General features: G+C 42.4%; 1 protein-coding gene across 1 annotated transcript; it reads right to left on the reverse strand.

Moving 5' to 3' along the window:
* Window positions 1–406: 406 nt before the first annotated feature.
* On the reverse strand, window positions 407–20,297 carry ARL6IP6 (ARF like GTPase 6 interacting protein 6). The gene is made up of 4 exons (XM_090045710.1): window positions 19,862–20,297; window positions 19,712–19,765; window positions 15,486–15,618; window positions 407–1,856 (listed from the first exon to the last, which is right to left on the reverse strand). The coding sequence occupies exons 1-4, from the start codon at window positions 20,151–20,153 to the stop codon at window positions 1,763–1,765; spliced, it is 573 nt and encodes a 190-aa protein (XP_089901836.1). The 5' UTR covers window positions 20,154–20,297; the 3' UTR covers window positions 407–1,762.
* Window positions 20,298–20,481: the final 184 nt, after the last annotated feature.

The following is a 20,481-nucleotide window of genomic DNA, read 5'->3' on the forward strand; positions in this document are numbered from 1 at the left end:
ACACCTTAATACAGTTTAGCTTAATTCACGTCTAAAGTAAATTAAACTCATTAAACCAACTTTAATTCTGAATTAGACTATCCATAGAAATAGAAATATGAAATTGAACTAATCCGCTTTAAAATTCAATCCACTGAGGGGAAAAAACCCCATCAAATTCTTTACTCCATTGTACCCATGAAACCCTACTCACTGCAGGTGCAATAGGGTGCTGTAGATAGCACAGAGCAGAATTTGATTCCAAATGTATCATTTTTGAAAATCACTACAGACCTGAGTAATTCAAAAACAAATATCTCATCACAGAGGTGTGCAAAGAGTGAGAATTCTTAGTAGTTTAGTTTGTCAGTATACATGAAAAGCTACTTGCAAACATTATCAGCACTATAAAATAAGAACACCAATACAAATTTTAAAGAATTTATTATCAGCAAATGCTTGGACCCAAAGCTGTAAAAACAAAACAAAAATCAAACCCGTATGTACATATGTAGGTTTATACAAAAGAACAATTCTATAAATACTCTTTTTATATAACAGGCACACCTTTATACATAAATATGTTGCTCTGGTATTTTGTTTTTAGAGTGTAGTCAGCTGTAAAAGTATTTGCTTAGATTCGATCAAGCTGAACTGCAGATCTGTACATGCTGCAGAACGTTAATTTTCAAACTATACAAATTCACTTTCAAATGAGATTTCAATCTCGTTCTTAGTATTTTAAGAACAGGATATAACCAATATTCATTCAACAAAAACAACCATATGTCATGTTAAGTATGTACAGACAGATGACATTCTAACAGTGCAACAACTGCTAGGCTCCTGATCCTTTTAAAAGAACAGAAAAATTACTGTAAAAAATCTTGCTTTTACATATATTACAAATAAGCATGAGTCATAAAAATAATTATTTCATTTAAAATATGAGCATCCTATTGTAGATGTCAGAAATATCAAAATTTTATATAATGTATAAAGAGCTAAAGCAATATTCTGTCAAATTTATTGGCACAAAATGGAAAGTTTCCATACATTCGTAAGATAATTTTTTAATCTTTGCATACACTGCAATTGCAGCACATTACATTCTTCCCAGCTAACCACACTATCACATAGTTTATATAAAGATTTAGGGTCATTTATATATATGTAAATATATAGAAAAAGATAAAGTAGTTTATAAAGTCTAATATATTTTAATGTTTTTAAATGCAATAAAATGTTCAAGTAACAATTTCCCTGCAATGCTAGAACCTAAACAGTACTGTGGTAATATTGGAAAAGCAGACAGAAATGTCAAAGGTCAGCCTGGCTTTCACTGCCTGTGCCATACAGACAGCAAAAAGAACATTAACAGGTTTTATAATTAACACTGTGCACTTTAAAATAGGACACTATGCATGTCCTATATATTGTTACTATGTTTCGTGTAGTACATTCATGTTAGTACATTAAAGAAACATTATTCTAAAGTATAAAAAGTGTCATCATAGGGATTTAAAATATTTTTTCAATTTGTGAAGCTATCTTAATATTTACATTTTGTCTGTAAGCATTGGGCAGTTTTCCACCTTTCTACTGTGACTGACCAGGGTATCCTTTTATGCCTAAAGATTTCTCTCTGGACAATACTGTGAGGCATTTCTATTCAACAACTGAAAGGTCGTTCCACAGCGCTACTGAAACACAACTTAGAGGATTTGAAGTAGATCCATGTGCATCCTAAAGAATGTGTTTAAAGTCTGAATCAGTGATGGATTCAAATTAGGCACCACACCACAGTAAGAGCTGCCATGATGCCATTCAGGATTGCCATGCTATAACCAATGTGAAAAGAATGCCCCGTCAGCCGCCTAGAGAGAAAAGCAGAAGTCAATTAATACAGATGAGTGGGGAAAAAAACCCCAAAACAAAACAAAAAAACCATATGCTACATGCAAAAAAACACCTCCAAGAAGTTTTACTAAGGAATTTTAATGCCTTGTTCTAAAAGCAAGAATTGCTTATAATTATTAAGAGGCACCTAGATTTATGATTCAAGACAGTGGTGACTTCAAACAACCTTGACCTTAATTTGTTGGCCTTGTTGCAACTGGGACAGTAAAAAGTTGGATTACATTTAACTGAATTAATGAATTGCTGGCCACATTCACAAAGCTTCACAAACAGGGTTTTTGTCCCCACTATCCAAATTATAAAGGATTGAACGGGAATGAAGTTTTTAAAAGCAGTCATTTTTCAGTTCCCTGCCCGTTAGGAGGAGGAAAACAAGGACAACTAGAAGTATATGGAAATGTGAAATCTTTCTAGGATTTCTAGAAGCATCAGCAGGTTAAGGATTCATGAACACTGGTGTTGGCCTCAGTCTCAAATAAATCCCAAATAAAGTTCAATTAAAGAGAAGATAGCTACTAGTCAGGTTTTTGACAAAACCAAAAATAGTGTTATTAATTTCATCCTCACCATTTCCAACAGTGGCAGCATGCGGTTTGTTACAGAACTATTTATTTTGCAGTCAGGACCATGCCCTGACCTGGTTTGTTCCCCCCTCAGGTTTTTGTTTGACCCCTGGATATCCAGGGGTCTAATTTTGTTCCCCTGCTGCAAATCTGCAGTGGGAGAACATTTTTTTATTCCTGCACATGCCTCTTGCAGCATCTCAAAGGGGTTTGAGATGCTGAAAGAGACACATGCAGGCTCATCTGGACACCCCCTATGTGGCCTGTGGGCCCAAATAATTGCCCACCCCTCCATTAGATCCAACTGCACCTTTACCTGCACATGGGGAGGAGCCCTAAGGTGCAACCCTACCTACCCCCTACCACCTGCCTGATTAAATATTAAATGTTCCAAGTGGGATGATGGTCTCTATCCAATTCCTGAGGGTTTCTGCAAGCTACCACAGTAACCACCCTGATTTGTGAAAAAGACTGAACAGACTGACCTACTTTCACATCTTTACTAACTGAAAGGATACATTTCAGTGTAGAAGCATACCATCAGGGCAGTTTGGAGTGGTATCCTGCGTGTCATACCCTGACTATGAACAAGTAAACAAGCCTGTCAACCGAGTACCATGCATCAAATTTACTTTAAAAAAAAGAAAGTTGTCCTATTCATACTGATAAGAGGAAATAACCACCTGAACAAAGGAATTATTTAGGAAAGTACAGATTTAAGCTGTTCAAGAATTTCAGAAATTTAAAAAATAAAAATATATTTTATCAATGCTCCCTTAAATAACCTGAAATGACAACTAGAAAATATAAATTTATAACTTATGTCATGGCAGGGGTTGACAACTTTTTAGAGTGGTAGACTGTGTACTTATGACACAGCTACTGCCATTAACTGCCAATCCTAGAGCTTGGTCACTGAGCCCCTACTGCTCTGATCCCCTCTGCTTACTGGATTCCACCAAAAGCCACAGTAAGTGGCAGATTCAGCAGCAAGGACACAGAACACCTAAGTGGCTGCCTTAATGTACCACTTTTAAACTGCAACCCCTGCCCAACTGAGCCCTCTAGGTTTTCTTTAAGGTTATTGGAGTCATTTTATCTTTCACTTGCACCCAGACTGCTACAAAAAAGCTACAAAAGCACTTCAATTTTAGTTTTTAAGGCAAACATATTTATTTTATTACACAAAATTTGCATGGCTTTAATTCACTTTATGGATATGGAGCTTCCAAACACTGCATGTTTGAAACACCTAAAGACTAATGCATGGTGAACAATTTAATATTGAATTCAGAGAAGACATCAGATTCTTGCCCAAAGCTGATGAATCAGTAAGAAAGGTCACGTTAATTTCCTTCTCCTTGGGAAAAGGTCAGAAATTCCTCAAACATTAGTGAAAGAGTAAATCCATTTAATTTAGAAAAAAACTGAAATAGCTGCAGTATCCAGTGGAATAGGTGAATTAAAGGGTTAAATAATTAGATTTCAGTCAGTAATTAGAAAGAAATCCTTACTAAACATTCTCTAACCTATCAAAGGAAGGATCTATTTGGGGCGATATCTTTTATTGAACAAATGGCACGGTTGGAATAAAAGTTAGACAAGCAAGACATTCTTTATTAGGTGACCTGATGACCCAGTTGCTACATCAGGTCACCTGTTGAAGACCGTCTTGCATTCAAAAACTTATATAATGTTATTCCAACCATTAAGCTGGACCAAGAAAGATATCAACCTAAATAAATCCTTGCCTCTCACACAATTCCTGGACCACTGCAGCTACAATATCACTAATACTACCCTAACCTGTAGAACAAGAAACTTTGCCAAAAATCAAATATAAAATATGGTTCGGTAGTATCTGTTTTACATTTAGAAGCATTACAACTTTTACAGTTTCAAAAGTGAATCAAGCAAAGCACACACTATAAAAGTAGTGCCACTGTAAGTCAGAGAGGAAAAATGCTACCGAACTTCAGTGCAAATGAATGGGAGACTCGATGGTTATCCCACTATAAAAGGTTCCAACTGTTAGAATAAAATAAGTCTTCCAAGCATAACTCATCTTCACGCACACATTCTGAGAGAGACTCAATGAATAGCAGATGCACCCTGGAATTACTCAGGGTAGAAAACAACTCACCATGAATGACAAAGAAAACAGAAGTTAGCAGACGCTCCGTGTTGTCTCCACTGGCTATTGAAATGCCTCATATTTTAGATACATTCTAGTCACATACCACAAAGCTGAATCTTACATGGGTCCAGTGAAATAAATCCTAGCAGACCTCCCCTTTTATAGAAACTTGGTCCAAATGGGAAAAAGGACAGCTTTTCCAGACAGTCCCTTAAGTCTGCTTAGGTCCTAATAAAGTTTTGTAGCCCTATGCATCAGTGAGTGGTCGCTCAGAAGGGAGGTCAGTAAGAATGGGGAGGTCATACTGAAAGACAAGTTGGAAAAAAATGACTTGTGTGTGTGAGAGAGAGAGAGAGAGAGAGAGAGAGAGATGCACTCGGGGGGAGGAAGAAACCCTATCTGCTGCATGGCACCACAGTCTTTGACCCACCATGCTAAGTGCCAATGATATTAAAACACTGAAGTGCGAATACTCGATAGCTTGGTGGTACTGGTACAAGGAACTTCCTTGCAGTGACTTAACTGGCCCACAACTGAAGTGAGCCACCATAAAATATGCAGCCTGAAACAGATGGAATAAGAAAGCCCGTATTCAAAAGCAGCAGGCCCAACTGCTGCTGCTTTTGCATAGTTCCCTCTCTGCCTTTAACTAATTTTCATGTCGTAGAGACAAATGGAAAGGATTCAAAGTATACTGAGACAAGTGATTTGGGAAAGGTGTAACAGTTGCATTCTCACCTCCCTCAAGTTTTCAGATAGTCAAGGTAATGTATTAGGCTGCCTCTCCCCCCTCTGGAAGAGGATGACTAGGCACTGAAGAGCTACTTATCTGAGAAAGATGTTCAATGCTTAGATCCTCACATTACTTCTCTACCAGGAACAGCATAAAACAATGTGTCAATCCTGTGGTTGGTGCTCTACTCTTCACATTGCCCATATGGTGACTGAAGTACAACAGGATGTGAAGAGCTAAATCATTATTAAGACTGTAAATGGCAAATGACACCTTGAGCCACATAAATGTAAGCAACTCAGAGTACTCCAAACCTTGCCTATTAAATGTAATTGGGACAGTGCTTGCTTCCTCAGGCAATTAAAATAGCAAGCAATTACAAAACATTTTCACACTTAAGCCAGGGGAGAAAAAATATATATACACATCTGGTTTACATTTAGAAGCATTACAACTTGTACAGTTCCAAAAATGAATGAAGTGAAGCACAAACCATAAAAGCAGTGCCGCTAAGTCAACAGAGAGTCAACGTATGTACGCATGTATGGCAAACATGCTTTAGCAAGTTGAGTCTGATGCTATGCCATTTCTACTGTGTAGAAAGCAATGCATTATTATTGCAGAACAGTGCCAGACTCAAGCAGGTGTACAGATAACACTTGGCACTGTCAAACTGATTTAATTTCCCATGTCACACCATATGGATTGCCAATCTGGTGTGTGCGCTTGATTAAAATAGGAAAATATGAATAAAAGCCCTGGGTAATACAAACTCAAAATTTCCTGCTATTCCTATTAAAAGACATACATAACTGAAGGTAGAAGTCATAGATATTTAATTCAAAATCTAATGGAGATATTAAAAGTCTTTTTAGAAACCAAAACTTACTTGAATAATTGAGAAGTGTTTATCATCTCAAACTGATTACTTAAAAATAAGCTTTTTATTTACTTACTATTCCATTTTATAAGCAACTTGCAATTTAAACAGAAAGCTAGTTCAGGAGGCTGCAGAACGCATCACCAACAGCTGTAACACGAAACTCTTTTCAGTCATAAAAATCATTATGCAGGACCATATTTTCCCTTGTATGATCTAATAGTGGCTGCAGGTATCCATTTCTCACTAGTCACCTGTACTGAAGTTATTGCTGATTTTTTCTCTTTCTTCATTTGCAGGACAAAATGAGTTTACAATCTCTTTAAACTGGCAATTTTACATTATGCTATTTACAGACAAATGGTAGGATACATTTTTTTCAAAGAAGGCCTTAGTGATTTACAGCCTGTGTCTATCCCCATGATACAATTTGTCAAATAAAAGGTACCACACAGAATGTGTGCCTCTCAGTGATTTAGGCATATAAGTCCCACTTCCCATGCTATTTAGAAGCCTGAAGCTGGTAAACATTAAAAATTTACCAATAATTTGATCAATAACTTTCCCATTACTACACTTACAAGAACAACCACTATGAATTTGAAAGGGAAATCTGAAAACCATATTAAGCATGGCTCCCCCCCCCGCAACCCCTATCTAGACAAGGAGGATAAAATACCTAACCCACCCTTCTTTAAGCTTTTACATTCTAAGACACAAAACTCAAAAGTAAATTTCTCTCACTTATTTCTGTCAACTCCATCAATTCTCCAGCCTTCATCTCATCTTCCTTTTAACTTCAAATGCTTCCAGTTTTCAGGCTCAGATAAAATTACAGCCCAAAGATTATGTTTGAAATCTTTTTTCTAAGTATTTTATATTTGCTAAAATGCTTCAGTATCAGAAGGTCAAAGCAGGAAACATGAACAAGTTACCTTTAGGAAAACTCCAGTCTTCCAAAATCTGCTGCATGAATATAAACCAGTGCCATCCCAATTCAAAGGAAGGACAAATATTTACAAAAGCAGACACAGAATCATAGAAAATTAGGGTTGGAGACCTCAGGAGGTCATCTTGTTCAATCCCCATACTCGAAGCAGGACCAGGCCCAACTAGATCATCCCAGCTAGGGTGTTAAGCCATGCCCTAAAAGCCTCCAAGGATGAAGATTCTACCACCTCTCTAGGTAACCTGTTTCAGTGCTTCACTATCATCTTAGTGAGAAAGTTTTTCCTAATATCCAACCTAAGCCTCCCTTGCTGCAACATGAGACCATTGTTCCTTGTTCTGTCATCTACAAACACTCATAACAGTCTAGCTCCATCCTCTTTGGAACCACCTTTCAGGTAGTTCAAGGCTTTTATCAAATCACCTCTCAATCTTTTCTTCTGCAGACTACGTAAACTCAGTTCCCTCAGCCTCTCCTCAAAAGCCATGTGCCCCAGCCCCCTCACCATTTTCACTGCCCTCCACTGGACTGTCTCCCACTTGTGGGGAGGGGGGGCAAACTGAACACAGTACTCCAGATATGGCCTCATCAGTGCAGAATAGAGGGGAATATTTACTTCCCTCAATCAGCTGGCAATGCACCTACTAATGCAGCCCAGTATGCCGTTAGCCTTCTTGACAACAAGGGCACACTGCCGACTTATATCCATCTTATTGTCCACTGTAACTCCAAGGTCCAGACTCTGCATGAGGACAATGTTTGGGGCTCCACCTCCCCTTATACTCTTTTCACATGCCAACTGGTTCACTGTAGCAGTGATACCCTTCAGGGCTTTATCCTCCAGCCCTTGCAGACAACTAAGTCCTGAGGTGCAACTCCAGGTGAGCTCCCACAAACAGCAGTGCCGACAACTCCGATCTGTGACTCTACTTGATGGAAAGCCAAAATCAAAGACTTCAAATCAAATTATGCTCTAGCTCACAGTGTGACCATAAACTAATGACCAACCCAGTCCTTCTGGTCCTTTAAATAAACTTTAAAAACTTAATCCAACCTCACCTCAGTGTGGGTCCCAGTTGCCAAGTTCAGTGTATCCACCCAGCAATATCACTACTAACAATTAGGGTTCACCCCTCCAAGAAAGGTAAGTCTATAGACCTTACTCATGTGTCCCAGAATAAAGCTAATTCTTTTCTCCTCTACATGTTGTGGGCATTGTGCAACAAGGGTCAAGTGCTCCTCTCCCCGCCCCACCCCAGGGTGCCTCCTAGGCTTCACCTTCTTTACTGCTTACCCGTGTTCCAGGCTCCAGTGAGCACCTAGGGCGAGGCTCCTTTCCTCTTTCGCAAAGCTGCCATCTGGTGTCACATCCCCAATGCCATGCAGCATGGGGTTGTGGCTCCACGCCTCCTGCACTGCTGGCTTCCTTCCCAGTACTGGACTTCGTTATACTGGCCTAAGTGGAACAAGCAGGAACTGACGAATCACGGCTGCCGCCGCCCCTACCACTTTCCTGCTGCCACCGCAGCCAATGCTGCTCCTACAGGTATAGGGGGAAGACCGCTAGCTCCTGTTAGGTTTCCACTCGGATTCCCCATGCTGCCTGAAGTCTTTTAGAGGTTTTCTTCCCTGGCTCATTTTCAGTTGGAACTTCCTGCTCCCACTATAATATATACATACTGTTTATACGTCATATATATGCCAAAATAGCAATTTTGTAGATTTCACGAAATCCAGGATTACCCATGCAAGTGGGAAATGCCCATGAAATCCATGGGGGGAAAACAGAGACTTACTAAAAATAAAATACGGGCTTCCCAGAGCACCTCACCCCTCGCTGCTGATTGGCTACCTGTCATGGCATCCCACCCCTTCCCACCAATTAACAACAAGAGGCAGGGCCACATGACAGGCAGCCCTTGCAGCCAATCGGTGGTGAGGGATGGGGCCACTGGACCCTTCAACTAATTAGGTGAAGGGGAGGCGTGGTGGCTACCAGGCTCTGCTTGTGAAATTGGTGGGTAGCCGCCCCAAATTCAGTAGGTCCCTAGTCATATAATCTTACAGAAATGGTGTACAAGCAAGTTATCAAGAAATGACTTCCTCCCGGAGAGAGAGACAGACTGTTTAGATGACAATCAATCTGAGCTTCTGCAGTTATTTCTTAATTTATTCTTTAGTTTTTGAAACAATTTCATCAACTTTGGTTTAATATTATCTGGATTATAACCTATGCTTTTCTAAAAATGTTTAAGAAATCCTGATCAACTTGTTCTTCTCAGTCAAAAATTTCCCCAGACATAAAAAGATCATCAAAATATCTCTTCTGACCACTACTAACATTCTCAATAAAACATGTGGCTCCAGCATCTTGACAGTTTTAAGAGCTTTGCTCTGGTCATTCTGTTCGTATGCTTTCATCTTTAGTTTCACTGATGTCTTAAATCATATTTCAGCCCAGCCTCAAAGCTCTTGTGTATGATGTATGGAAAATAGAAGTGGAAAAAGGTAAAATAACTTTAAAATATTTTTCTTTCTACTTTTACTTCTTACTTCTAGACTTCAAAGCTCTAATAATTGAGCTTTTAAGTACTATTAAAGCATGCATTAGTTCTTTGCTTTTTAAATACTGGTCTTTTGACTGAAGGGATTTTTCTAGAACATTGACCCACTATTTCCTTGCAACATCAAAATGTATTGTTAAATTAGTATTACAATGATCACAAAATGGAGATGGTAAAATTTAATTTATTTTTTATAGGTTAGTCATAAATCCAAGAAATTAAAGACTGTGCAAAAGAAATAAGTGGACTACCCAATTCTAAGGGGAAAAAGGCTTGTTTTATTTTTTTTCCATTTTGCCATGCTTTTTGTATTGAATTTCCTCTCAGCTTTTTAATTCAATATATTTCATGCTATTCTTATCCCAATGCTTTTATGCTAGCAGCTACAATTCCTCATAATGATAGTATTAACTACAGAACAACTAGCTCCAAGAAGCAAAAGCCTCTGCTAATTTCAACCAGCTCATATGTTAGCAGCCAACCTGTGACACCTTGATTCTGTTTTTTCCAAAGATAACAAGTGCCCATAGATTCAACCCATTTCATTCTGAGCAATGGATGCTCTGGACCTGTGAAAACAGGACTCTATGAATCTCAGTTAGGCACTTAAAGACAGAGACATAGGGGCTAAAAAAGAAAGTACCGGGTAACGTGGGGCCTCTGCAGGACACACTAGGAAATCTGGTCTGCGCACCAGACAGCAAAGCTAACCGATTTAACAATTTCTTTGCCTCCATTTTTCTGAGCAGGGACCCAGTCACTCCCCACCCCACCCTACCGGGACCCCCCGTAGGACCCAGGGGAGGCACATCCAGGGCTAGGGTCAGTGAAGACCTAGTCAGGGAACTTCTGGAGGGACTGGACGTATTTAAATCATCAGGTCCTGATTATCTCCACCCCAGACTGCTGAAGGAATTGGCAGAGGTCATTGTGGGACCCCTGGCACAGCTTTACAACCACTCATGATGCTCTGGCGTGCTGCCAGAGGCCTGGAAAAGGGCCAATGTGGTTCCCATTTTCAAAAAAGGGAGGAAGGAGGACCCAGGAAACTATAGGCCAGTCAGTCTTACCTCGGTCTTGAGGCTTTTTGAGAGTTATCCTGGTGCATGTCCGCGAGGGGCCAGCAGGAGAGCTTATGCTTAGGGGCAACCAATACAGGTTCATTAGAGGCAATTAGAGGCATCAGACCAACCTGGTGGCCTTCTATGACCAGGTCACAAAATCCTTAGACGCAGGGGTAGCAGCGGATGTAGTCTTTTTGGACTTTAGGAAGGCCTTTGACACAGTCTCTCACCCCATTCTCATTAAAACGCTAAGGGACTGTGGCATTGACACCTACACAGTCAAATGGGTCACTAGTTGGCTGGAAGGCCGCACCCAGAGAGTGGTGGTGGACAGGTCATTTTTGATCTGGAGGGATGTGGGCAGTGGGGTTCTGTGGGGCTTAGTCCTCAGGTCTGCACTGTTCAACATCTTAATCAGCAACTTAGATGAGGGTGTAAAAAGCACCCTGTTCAAATTCGCAGATGACACCAAGATGTGGGGGGAAGTGGGCATGCTAGAAAGGAAGAATAGGCTGCAATCAGACCTAGACAGGTTACAGGGGTGGGTGGATAAGAACAGGATGGGTTTCAACACTGACAAGTGCAAGGTACTGCACCTGGGGAGGAAGAACCAGCACCATACCTACAGGCTGGGGAACTCCCTTCTTGTCAGTGCAGAGGCAGAAAAGGATCTTGGAGTCATTATCAATGCCAAAATGAACATGGGCCGACAGTGTGGGGAAGCGGTCAGTAGAGCTAACTATACCTTGTCTTGCATCCACAGATGCATCTCAAGCAGTTCCAAGGAGGTGATCCTCCCCTTCTATGCAACACTGGTCAGGCTGCAGCTGGAGTACCGTATCCAGTTCTGGGTGCCGCATTTCAAGGGGAGATGTGAACAACATGGAGAGGGTCCAGAGGAGGGCCACCTGCATGATCACTAGTCAGCAGGGCAGGCCCTACAAGGAGAGGTTAAGGGACCTGAACCTGTTCAGCGTCCACAAAAGAAGGCTGGGGGGGGGGGGATCTAGTGGCCGTTTTCAAACTAGTGAGGGGGGACCACCAGGCATTGGGGGAGTCCCTGTTCCCCTGACCACTACCAGAAGTGACAAGAAATAACAAGCTGGCAGAGGGTAGATTTAGGCTACATATCAGGAGGTGCTACTTCACTGTCAGGGTGGCTAGGATCTGGGACCAACTTCCAAGAGAAGTGGTGCCGGCTCCTACCCTGGGGGGTCTTTAAGAGGAGGCTGGATGAACACCTTGCTGGGGTCATTTGACCCCAGTACTTTCCTGCCATGGCAGGGGGTTGAACTTAATGATCTGCTCAGGTCCCTTCCGACCCTACCAACTATGAAAATCAAAATACACACACAATGAAATTCCAGGTTAAAAAAAAAAAAAAAACACAGTACAGGGAAAAGATGAGGATTCTTTCTCCCCAGAAATAAGACTGGAGTTAGAGAATGAGCCCTGCCCTCTAATTATGGCATAGCTCCAATACAGTTTTTCATACTATTTCAAATGTTCAAAGACGGACTATTAAACAAGTTGGGTTTTTTTGTTTGGTTTTGTTTTGTAAGAAAGAGTTAGCGCTAGTTTGTTCTCAAATCTAATCTAAAATGTAAAATGTAACATTTAAAAAATGTAAAATGAAGTGTCATATCGTGTCCTGCTTGGTGCAGGTGGCTGGACCCAGTGATCTTCTAAGGTCTCTCAGCTTTACAGTCTATGAATCTATGAATCTTAAGTAATTCTTCACTGATACCAAAAAATATTTTGCAACAAGCATAATACATGCTTTCATTCATTTCTTTATAGCATACAGAGAAAACTTAAAAAGTCAGAACTTCAGAACCTACTATTTTAACAGTTAAGCTGATCTAGCAATAGCTGATAACATATTGTCAGAAGATACAAAATATTATAGAGACAGATATCTACAGATATATCTATAGAGACAGATATCTACAGATATATCTATAGTATCTTCTGGTATATCTTTTGTATCCCAAATAAATAAAATTTATTTATTTATCACAAATTGCAACAGAATCAAGAAACTCTAAATTAGGTTTAAAAAATAGGAGGTGGGGTTTCCAACTACCCATTCTGAATTTGATTACTGAATGCCAAGTGAACATACCCGACAGCTCCACAGAATGCATACTTCATACGGTTGAGGTAGGAAAGCTATTTTGCGTGCAAGCACTCACCCTGCTGGCCAGATTACCAAGTGCATAGCTTTTTCTGCCATCTCCAAACAACACATTAAACAGTAACTATCTAAGAGGATGTAAAGTACCCCATGCTATCCTGAAATTAGCTATGATGCTTATATAAATTAACTGTAAATATACTCCTGAGTATAATCTAAAAACCTTAAACCACACTCCGTTAGTAATACTTTTACTACATTAAAATTACTTACTTAATAAATATGCAAGCAAGCAGTTAAAATATTCCTTATCCCAATCTACATTTAAAAGGCAGATATAACTTCTGCCCCCACCAAAACAGAATATTACACCTTTTATTTCATACAAACACAATTAAATAAATGTTTTTTAAAAAGTGGAAAAGCAAGGGTACTTTCAATCTAACACCAATCTATAAAATATTTTCCTGATGTATTGTTTTACAGGCTGGTTAGTATTTTAGAAACCATAACAAGCATTTTATGACCAGGGTGTCTGACTTAAGGATATCTGGTTATTAGAAAAAATTAAACTCCTACCTAGCATCCCAATAATACAGATTTATGTGACATCTTTGAATTATGAAAACATATCCCAATATATTGCCTATGATTACCAAAGCCAGAAGGTAGGGCAGGGAGGCAACTTAAGAGACTTGAGTCTAAGGCAATGGTTCTCAGCCTTTTTAGGGCTTGGGGCACCCCTTGGAATAAAGCAGCTGCTCGTTTTCTCTTGTTCTTTTACTACAGAAAAATAGCACAGCAATTTTTTCTATTACAAAAGACTGAGAAAGACAAAATCCTTGTGAATACTTAACGTCAAAAAGAAAAATGTTAAGTATAATATGTAGGGCAAATTTACTGAGAAGAAAAAAAAATGTTATAATTGTTTGGCATTACAGCTACTATATTCAATTTAAAATGGCTAACCAATAGAGAAGGAAACAGAAATGATTACAGCCTGAAGTAGTTCTGACAGATGACTATGTCTAGCAAGGTTCACTTAGTCACCCAGCAGCATAAGCTGAACTGGCTTTTTTTTTGGCTTAGCTTTTAAATGTTTATCTCCACATTATTAGGGTAATGTAATAGGAGAATAATACAGCTTTACAACATACTTACTAGAGGTGCACTGATACTTCGGTTCATATAGTATCGGCACCAATAAAAGGAAAATTGACATTAACAGCAATAGTTTTTTTCTGGCCGAGGCACCTGATAATGTTACTAATAAATGCCATGTGCACGAGTGCAGCTACAGCAGGAATGCACACAGCCAGAAATGAAGCTTGGCAGCTTGGAAAACTGTGTCCAGCTGGTAAGTCTGTTGGGGAAAGGGGTGTGGTGGGGTGGAGTGGGGGCAGATCAAGGCCTCCATGGTGAGGGAGTGGGGCTGGGGCAGGCGCTGCCCAGCCAGGGTGGGGCAGGGCACACGACAGAGCCAACGACTCATCCAGAAGGAAGCTCCCATCACTGGGAATCCCCGGGGGAGGCATAAGGGCCATGTGCCCCCCTTCCCCCAGATCTCTGCAAGGCGCAAGGGCAGACTGCCCACTGCAGGCTTGGGGCCGGGGCTGCTCCAGCCTCATCCCAGCAGCTGTGCTTGGACTGGGCAGGGTGAGGCAGGCAGTGGCACTTGGAGGTGGACTATAGGGGTAGAGGGGACTAGAGCCACCCCAAAAATTCACCATAGCCCTCTGTAGGCCCCCCTTCAAGCACCGCTGCTGCCTGCCCCACCTGACCCAAGCACAGCTGTTGGGAAGAGGCTGGCGCGACCTAGCTCCGAGAACGCAGCGGGTAGCCCGCCCTCACTCCACGCACAGATCCAGGGTGTGCAGCGGCAGGAGCTGCCCCCTCAGATGAGCCTACGGCTATGTCCTGCACCCCCCATCCCACCCCAGCTGTATGCCTGCCCCACTCCCTCCCTCACCGCAGGGACCGCAATCTGCTCCCACCCCATCCCTTCCCAACAGTTTTACCAGATGGATGCTGCTTTCCATGCTGCTGGGCTGCATATGGGTAATCGGACTGGTATTGGCCGATATGGCTCGTTGATAATTGGCCATCAGTATTGGCCCAAAGAATCTTTATCGATGCATCCCTTATACCTACTATTTCCTCTCTGTTTGTAAAATGCTCTTCCAACAACAAATCCGATGGAGTTTTTCCTTTCCAAAGCAATTACTTGAATTCAACTCAAATTAAACTTGAAGGAATTTCCCCTCTCAGACCATTTTTCAGCCTCAGTATTTATTATCATTACAGACATCTCCAAAATGAGCAACCTCAACAACAGAGCTAGTAAGACTGAATGAACACAGAAAGTGAACTACTTACCCAGTACCAGACTACATGTACATAGCAAAGTTCTGTATGCAGTTTCGCATTTTCTCCATATTAATTAAACCCTACGACCACATGAGCATGAAGCTTGCAGCATTCCTGATCATCTTGCAGTTAACTAGAATGCCCACCCAATCCTAATCCTGGCATTGCAGTAATGGTTTAGTAAGAACTTACTTGAACCGTGCAGGTGAAAGTGGAGTTGGGGGAAACATTCCAGGTTCAAAGGAATCAAAATAAGTCACTGTCCAAGAAAAGCTGCAGCATGAGAGCCCTGCTGTCAAGGCTAGAACAAGCAGACCCCAAAATCCTTAACAAGGGATAAAAAGAAAAGTTTATGTAAATAAGTATGAGAACACTAAATTACAACAGATATTCAAAGAACTCCGCTTCACAATATAACATAATGGTTCCACATTCCTGAAAGAGAATGGTATATCTAGTTCTGTGTTGATATTATTTTTAGAGGTGAATAAAGAAAATTGACTGCATCAGAAATTGGCCTGATGTGGCCATAAATGCCTCATGCATGCACACAGCCACAGCACAGCATGTAGGCAGTGAGGATCACAGCCTGACAGCTTGGAGAGCTGTGCACAGTTGGTAAGTCTGTTGTGGTAGAAGGGGAGCGGAGAGGGAAGGGATGTGGGCAGGGGACAGATCAAGGCGGAGGTGAGGGAGGGAGTGGGGCAGGGCAGGACAGAACCGCAAACAACTCATGCAGGGGGCGAGTAGAGGGGATATTGGAAATCAGATCAGTATCGGCCAATAAGCCTCCTTAAAAATCTGCTATCGGTACTGGCCCCAAAAATCTATCAGTGCACCCCTATTTTTAAACTACAAACATGCACAGTAGAACCCAGATACTTTGTAGGATAAGGGTCCAGCTGTGCACAACCACTGAGGTGCTCCAGTTGTATGCTGGAATTTTGTTTCAAAGGGCACTGTTTTTCCAATCAGCTACAGAGGACCACTAATGAACCCTAGCTGTGTAGAGAAGCAGCATTCTTTGAAATAAAAGCTGTAGCAAGTGACTCTAATTCCACAGTCCACTGCAAACCACCCAAATGGAAGTGAGCCAGGTAGTTTTGTATCAACAGAGCAATACCTATATTTGGGTATGTCAAGTGAACAAATACTGGCAAAGAAATTAAAATCAAGTCTGAAAGTCATGCTTCACTAGGGCATTGAATTGTGGTCACAAGGATGAAACTTGATAGGGAAGAGCCTAGATGTCATCACTTTAAGATTTGGAATCACCTGAAATCATAAGTAGATTTTTGGTTTTTTGCAGAAATTGAATTTCCTGATCAGTTAGACAAATGTTATATTAACTGATTTAGTAATTAAGTCAAAACTCGTTATAGGCGCTATGTAGATTTTAAACTTGAATGCTTATTTCTCCAACTTGTATTCTCATGTAAATACAATTTCATCTGTAAACTCATTCTACTTTTAAAATGTGCATCCTGTACACATCATACTTGTACACATCATACCTTTTAGAAAATGGGCACATACCAAAAGTAATTATGTTTAAAAAATGATGTAATTTGTGATTTTATAATGCATTATGACTTTTGACAGGAATGCTGCAAAAAGTGTCAAACATCCCTAGCAACTGCCACCACAATCAGGGTTTTGGAGCTGTACTTGTCATATAAAACTGAGAAGGTTGCAGAGCCAGGGAGGGGTTAGCCTGACTGTTGGAGGTGACACCTCTTGCAGCAACACCCTGCTCCTGGCCATAGTTAAAGACTCAAGTCCCCCTGCCTTCATTCTGGCACCTCAGAGCCCAATCTGGTATCAGGTACACCTCTCGGGTACAGGGATCAGAACAACACCCAGGAAAGGGTAAGGGCTTAACTTGTGGCACAGCTGCCAAAAGAGTCTGGCTACCCCTGCTGTATGGTTACCACCTACATACTTAGTCTTATTCACTGTTCCCATGACAGAGCACTACACTGCAGGATAGTCCCTTTTGACACTGGGATAACTTTTTTTTTTTTAAAACAGCTTTTTGCAAGCATGTTTCCTGAGTATTCCCAGAGCACCAATTACTTTGGGTAGAGTTGCTCATACAGGCTACTGATCATAATCCACATGACTCGGGATTTACTAATAAACATATTTTTGACAATACAAACTAATGGCTTGTGATAGTTGTCAGCGAATACACTGTACCACTGCAGCTTGAGTGGGTAGAGTATTTTCAAATGTTCTAGTTTTGCAAGCTAATACCTCTAAGGCCAGCAGCATTACCAGTTGTATTAACACAGGAGTTTTCACACTCACCAGTTAGCTGCAGGGAACCCCCCACCCCCTGCTCAACTGTCCGCCGGGGGTACTGACGCAAAAAGGTTGGAAAACCCCTGTACTAACACACTCATAGGGTTAAACAAATCGGTCAATCCTAGAAAGATCTTCATCATTGATAACAGGTAGATTATTCATTCAGCCTCTCCGATTCCTTGGAGTTTCAGACCAGCGGAGACCCCCTATTCTTGATGAAGGGTGACTGTGCCCAACATCTTGCTAAGAAAAAACTTTTTTCCAACTACTCAGTTGGTCTAATGAAAAAAATATCACATCTGCTCAAGGAACCTTGCCTGCCTGTGTCCTTAGACCAACACGACTACAAACAAGAACTCAGCTAGGGAGCATAAGCACTCATGGAGGTCATATATACTAGGCATAAGGTAAAGAGATGCATTTTGTCTTCAAATTGCGCAAACACTGAAAGCAAAAGAATGATGGGTGGGGAGTTGTGTCCAGCTGGGGAAACCAACCCCTTGAGGGCTACATGGCAACTCGCATGCTGTCAGTTGAAGAGCCCCCCTGTAATCTTTATCTTTGTATGTAAAACTGAACTGATGTGAATGCAATGTGAGAAATATGCTTTTTTAATTTATTTTGATGTTCTTCAATAATTGTTTAATAAAATCCAGTTCCATTGCAAAGTGTTTTTGTTGATCTTCATTTAAACACAAGTGGGAGTGGGAAGGGTATATTTATTTCATGTGGTGGTCTAGATTTGTATAATTAAGGGAGGATAGAAAATAATACTTAAATGGATGTAGAAATTGGGGGAGTCCCTATTCCCCCAAGCACTACCACAAGTGACTACAAATAATGGTCACAAGCTGGCAGAGAGTAAATTCAGATTAGACATCAGGAGGTGCTACTTCACTGTCAGGGCAGCTAGGATCTGGAACCAACTTCCAAGTGAAGTGGTACTTCCTACCTTGGGGGTCTTTTAAGACAAGGCTAGACAATCACCTTGTGACTCTTTCCTGCCATGGCAGGGGGTCGGACTTGATGATCTGCTCAGGTCCCTTCTAACCCTACCAACTATGAAACTATGATATTCAACTACAATACAGGTGAGAGCTACATCAGTGGTATCTGAGTTACACAGCACTAGCTTTCATAAGCTGTAGCTCACTTCATCAACTGCTATGAAAGCTTCATAACAACAGCTCACGCTATGCTTCGCTATAGCCCCACTTTATGATTTAAATGATTACGCCCCCTCCCACACACTTATTACAAGCTTTTTCTCTCTTCCTCTCCCCCTTCTAGTCTAAAAAGGCATGCTTCTACCCTGCCTTCCATTTGACTTCAGACTAACACAGCTAACTGTGCTCATCTTTACACTGCACTGCCATACACTTATCTTCTCAGCTCTAGCACATTTTTACGCAGGGACACCAAGCAAAAGGCTGAGTAGGGCTTGGTAAAGACTTTCTGAAAATAAGCTTTACAAGTTCACAGTGGCTATAGACCAACACAGCTATAACCAACACCCCTGATAAATATTAAGCTTATTCACCCATTATTTGTTATTGGTCACCAACCAAGTCAAGTCAGAAATTCAATTCCTGCAAAACCAGACACTGGTTATGATACTGAACTGCAGCATTCTGAGAAAATGCCAAACCTGAAACCAGTCAGGACAACAAAATGCCAAGTTCAATGTTTAATATCGGACCCACAATTCAGCCACCTTCAACAGAGGGAAGACTGAGAAGGGACTGAGTCAGCAGGTAACCAAGAAAACAGTGATAAAACAAACACCAGGTTCTTACAAGAACCCCGGTTTCTTCCAAGGGTTATGAAAATTGCTTTTCTCTGCTGGCTGCATGCTTTGAAGTGTTACCTGAGAAAAATTTAAAGTAATTTGACTCCTTTTACTTAGCTTTCACCCATCCACCTATGATTCAGCAGGATTCAGAAAGCTCCTAATGGGAATCTCCAACTCTACCTCCTGCCAAACAAGGGCAAGCCCATGACCCCCATTTTAAAGGCTGCCCGGAGCAGTACCAGCCCCGCCCTCACCCTGTCCGCAGTGCAGGACAACAAAGAAGCCCCAACTCCAAGGAGGCACGGGGCAAAGCTCGTACCCAACAGACGGGTCTCCGCGGCCTCCTCGCTCTTCTCCTGCTCGGCCTGCAAATCTGCGGAGAGAGGCAGCGCTCAGCACCGGAGCCACTGGCACCTCCCACCCCACCCCGCCCCGCCCCGCCCCGCCCCTCCCCGGCGGCCGCGCTCACCCCTCAGCACGAGGCCGGCGAAGGCCAACAACAGCGCTAGAACGCAGACGGCCACGAGACAACAGAGCACGGAGCAGGCCCGCGCCGGCCAGCGCCGCGCCCCGTTGTGCTTGTGGCCCGGGCGCGGCGCCCCGGCCCGATCCGCCCCCACACCCGCCTCCTCTTGCTGCAGCTCGGGGTATAGGCTCCGCGTCACCGCCCCGCCGGCCGCCCACGGCGTTTCGGGCCCCGCCGGCACCGCCCCCCACGGCGCGACCCGGCCCCGCCGGCGCCCGCCCAGCGACAGCGACATGGCGGCCGCGCCGGGACAGAAGGCGCGAAACGCGCGCGGCGGGGGAGAAGGGAGGGAGGAGAAGGGGTGGAGTCGCCACTTCCCTGCCCGGCCCCTACCAACGCGAGCCACGGAGGGGGATAGAACCGCCCGCCCCCGCTGACCCGGAACAGGAAGGGCAAGAGCCCGTTACGGCCAGCACCACCTCGCGGGTGGGGAGGGGAGAAGAAAGCCAGAGCGCGGCTCGTGCTCAGCACCTACCAACCCGCGCGCGAGGCCGGGGGGGCGGGGTTTCCGGGGGTGGGGGCTAAGCCAAACCGTTAGCAGAGCGCCGCTTTCTCCACCCCCC

The sequence above is a fragment of the Crocodylus siamensis genome, chromosome 4, assembly GCF_052110815.1.
Source record: "Crocodylus siamensis isolate JL-2025a chromosome 4, ASM5211081v1, whole genome shotgun sequence".
Taxonomy (NCBI): Eukaryota; Metazoa; Chordata; order Crocodylia; family Crocodylidae; genus Crocodylus; species Crocodylus siamensis.

Coding starts and splice junctions, on each gene's coding strand:
- ARL6IP6 (XM_090045710.1), bottom strand. CDS start 20,153: ATGTCGCTGTCGCTGGGCGGGCGCCGGCGGGGCCGGGTCGCGCCGTGG. Junction 15,619..19,711: donor CGCGGAGACCCGTCTGTTGG/GTACGAGCTTTG, acceptor TCCCTTGTTAAG/GATTTTGGGGTCTGCTTGTT. Junction 1,857..15,485: donor CTTTCACCTGCACGGTTCAA/GTAAGTTCTTAC, acceptor TTTTCTCTCTAG/GCGGCTGACGGGGCATTCTT.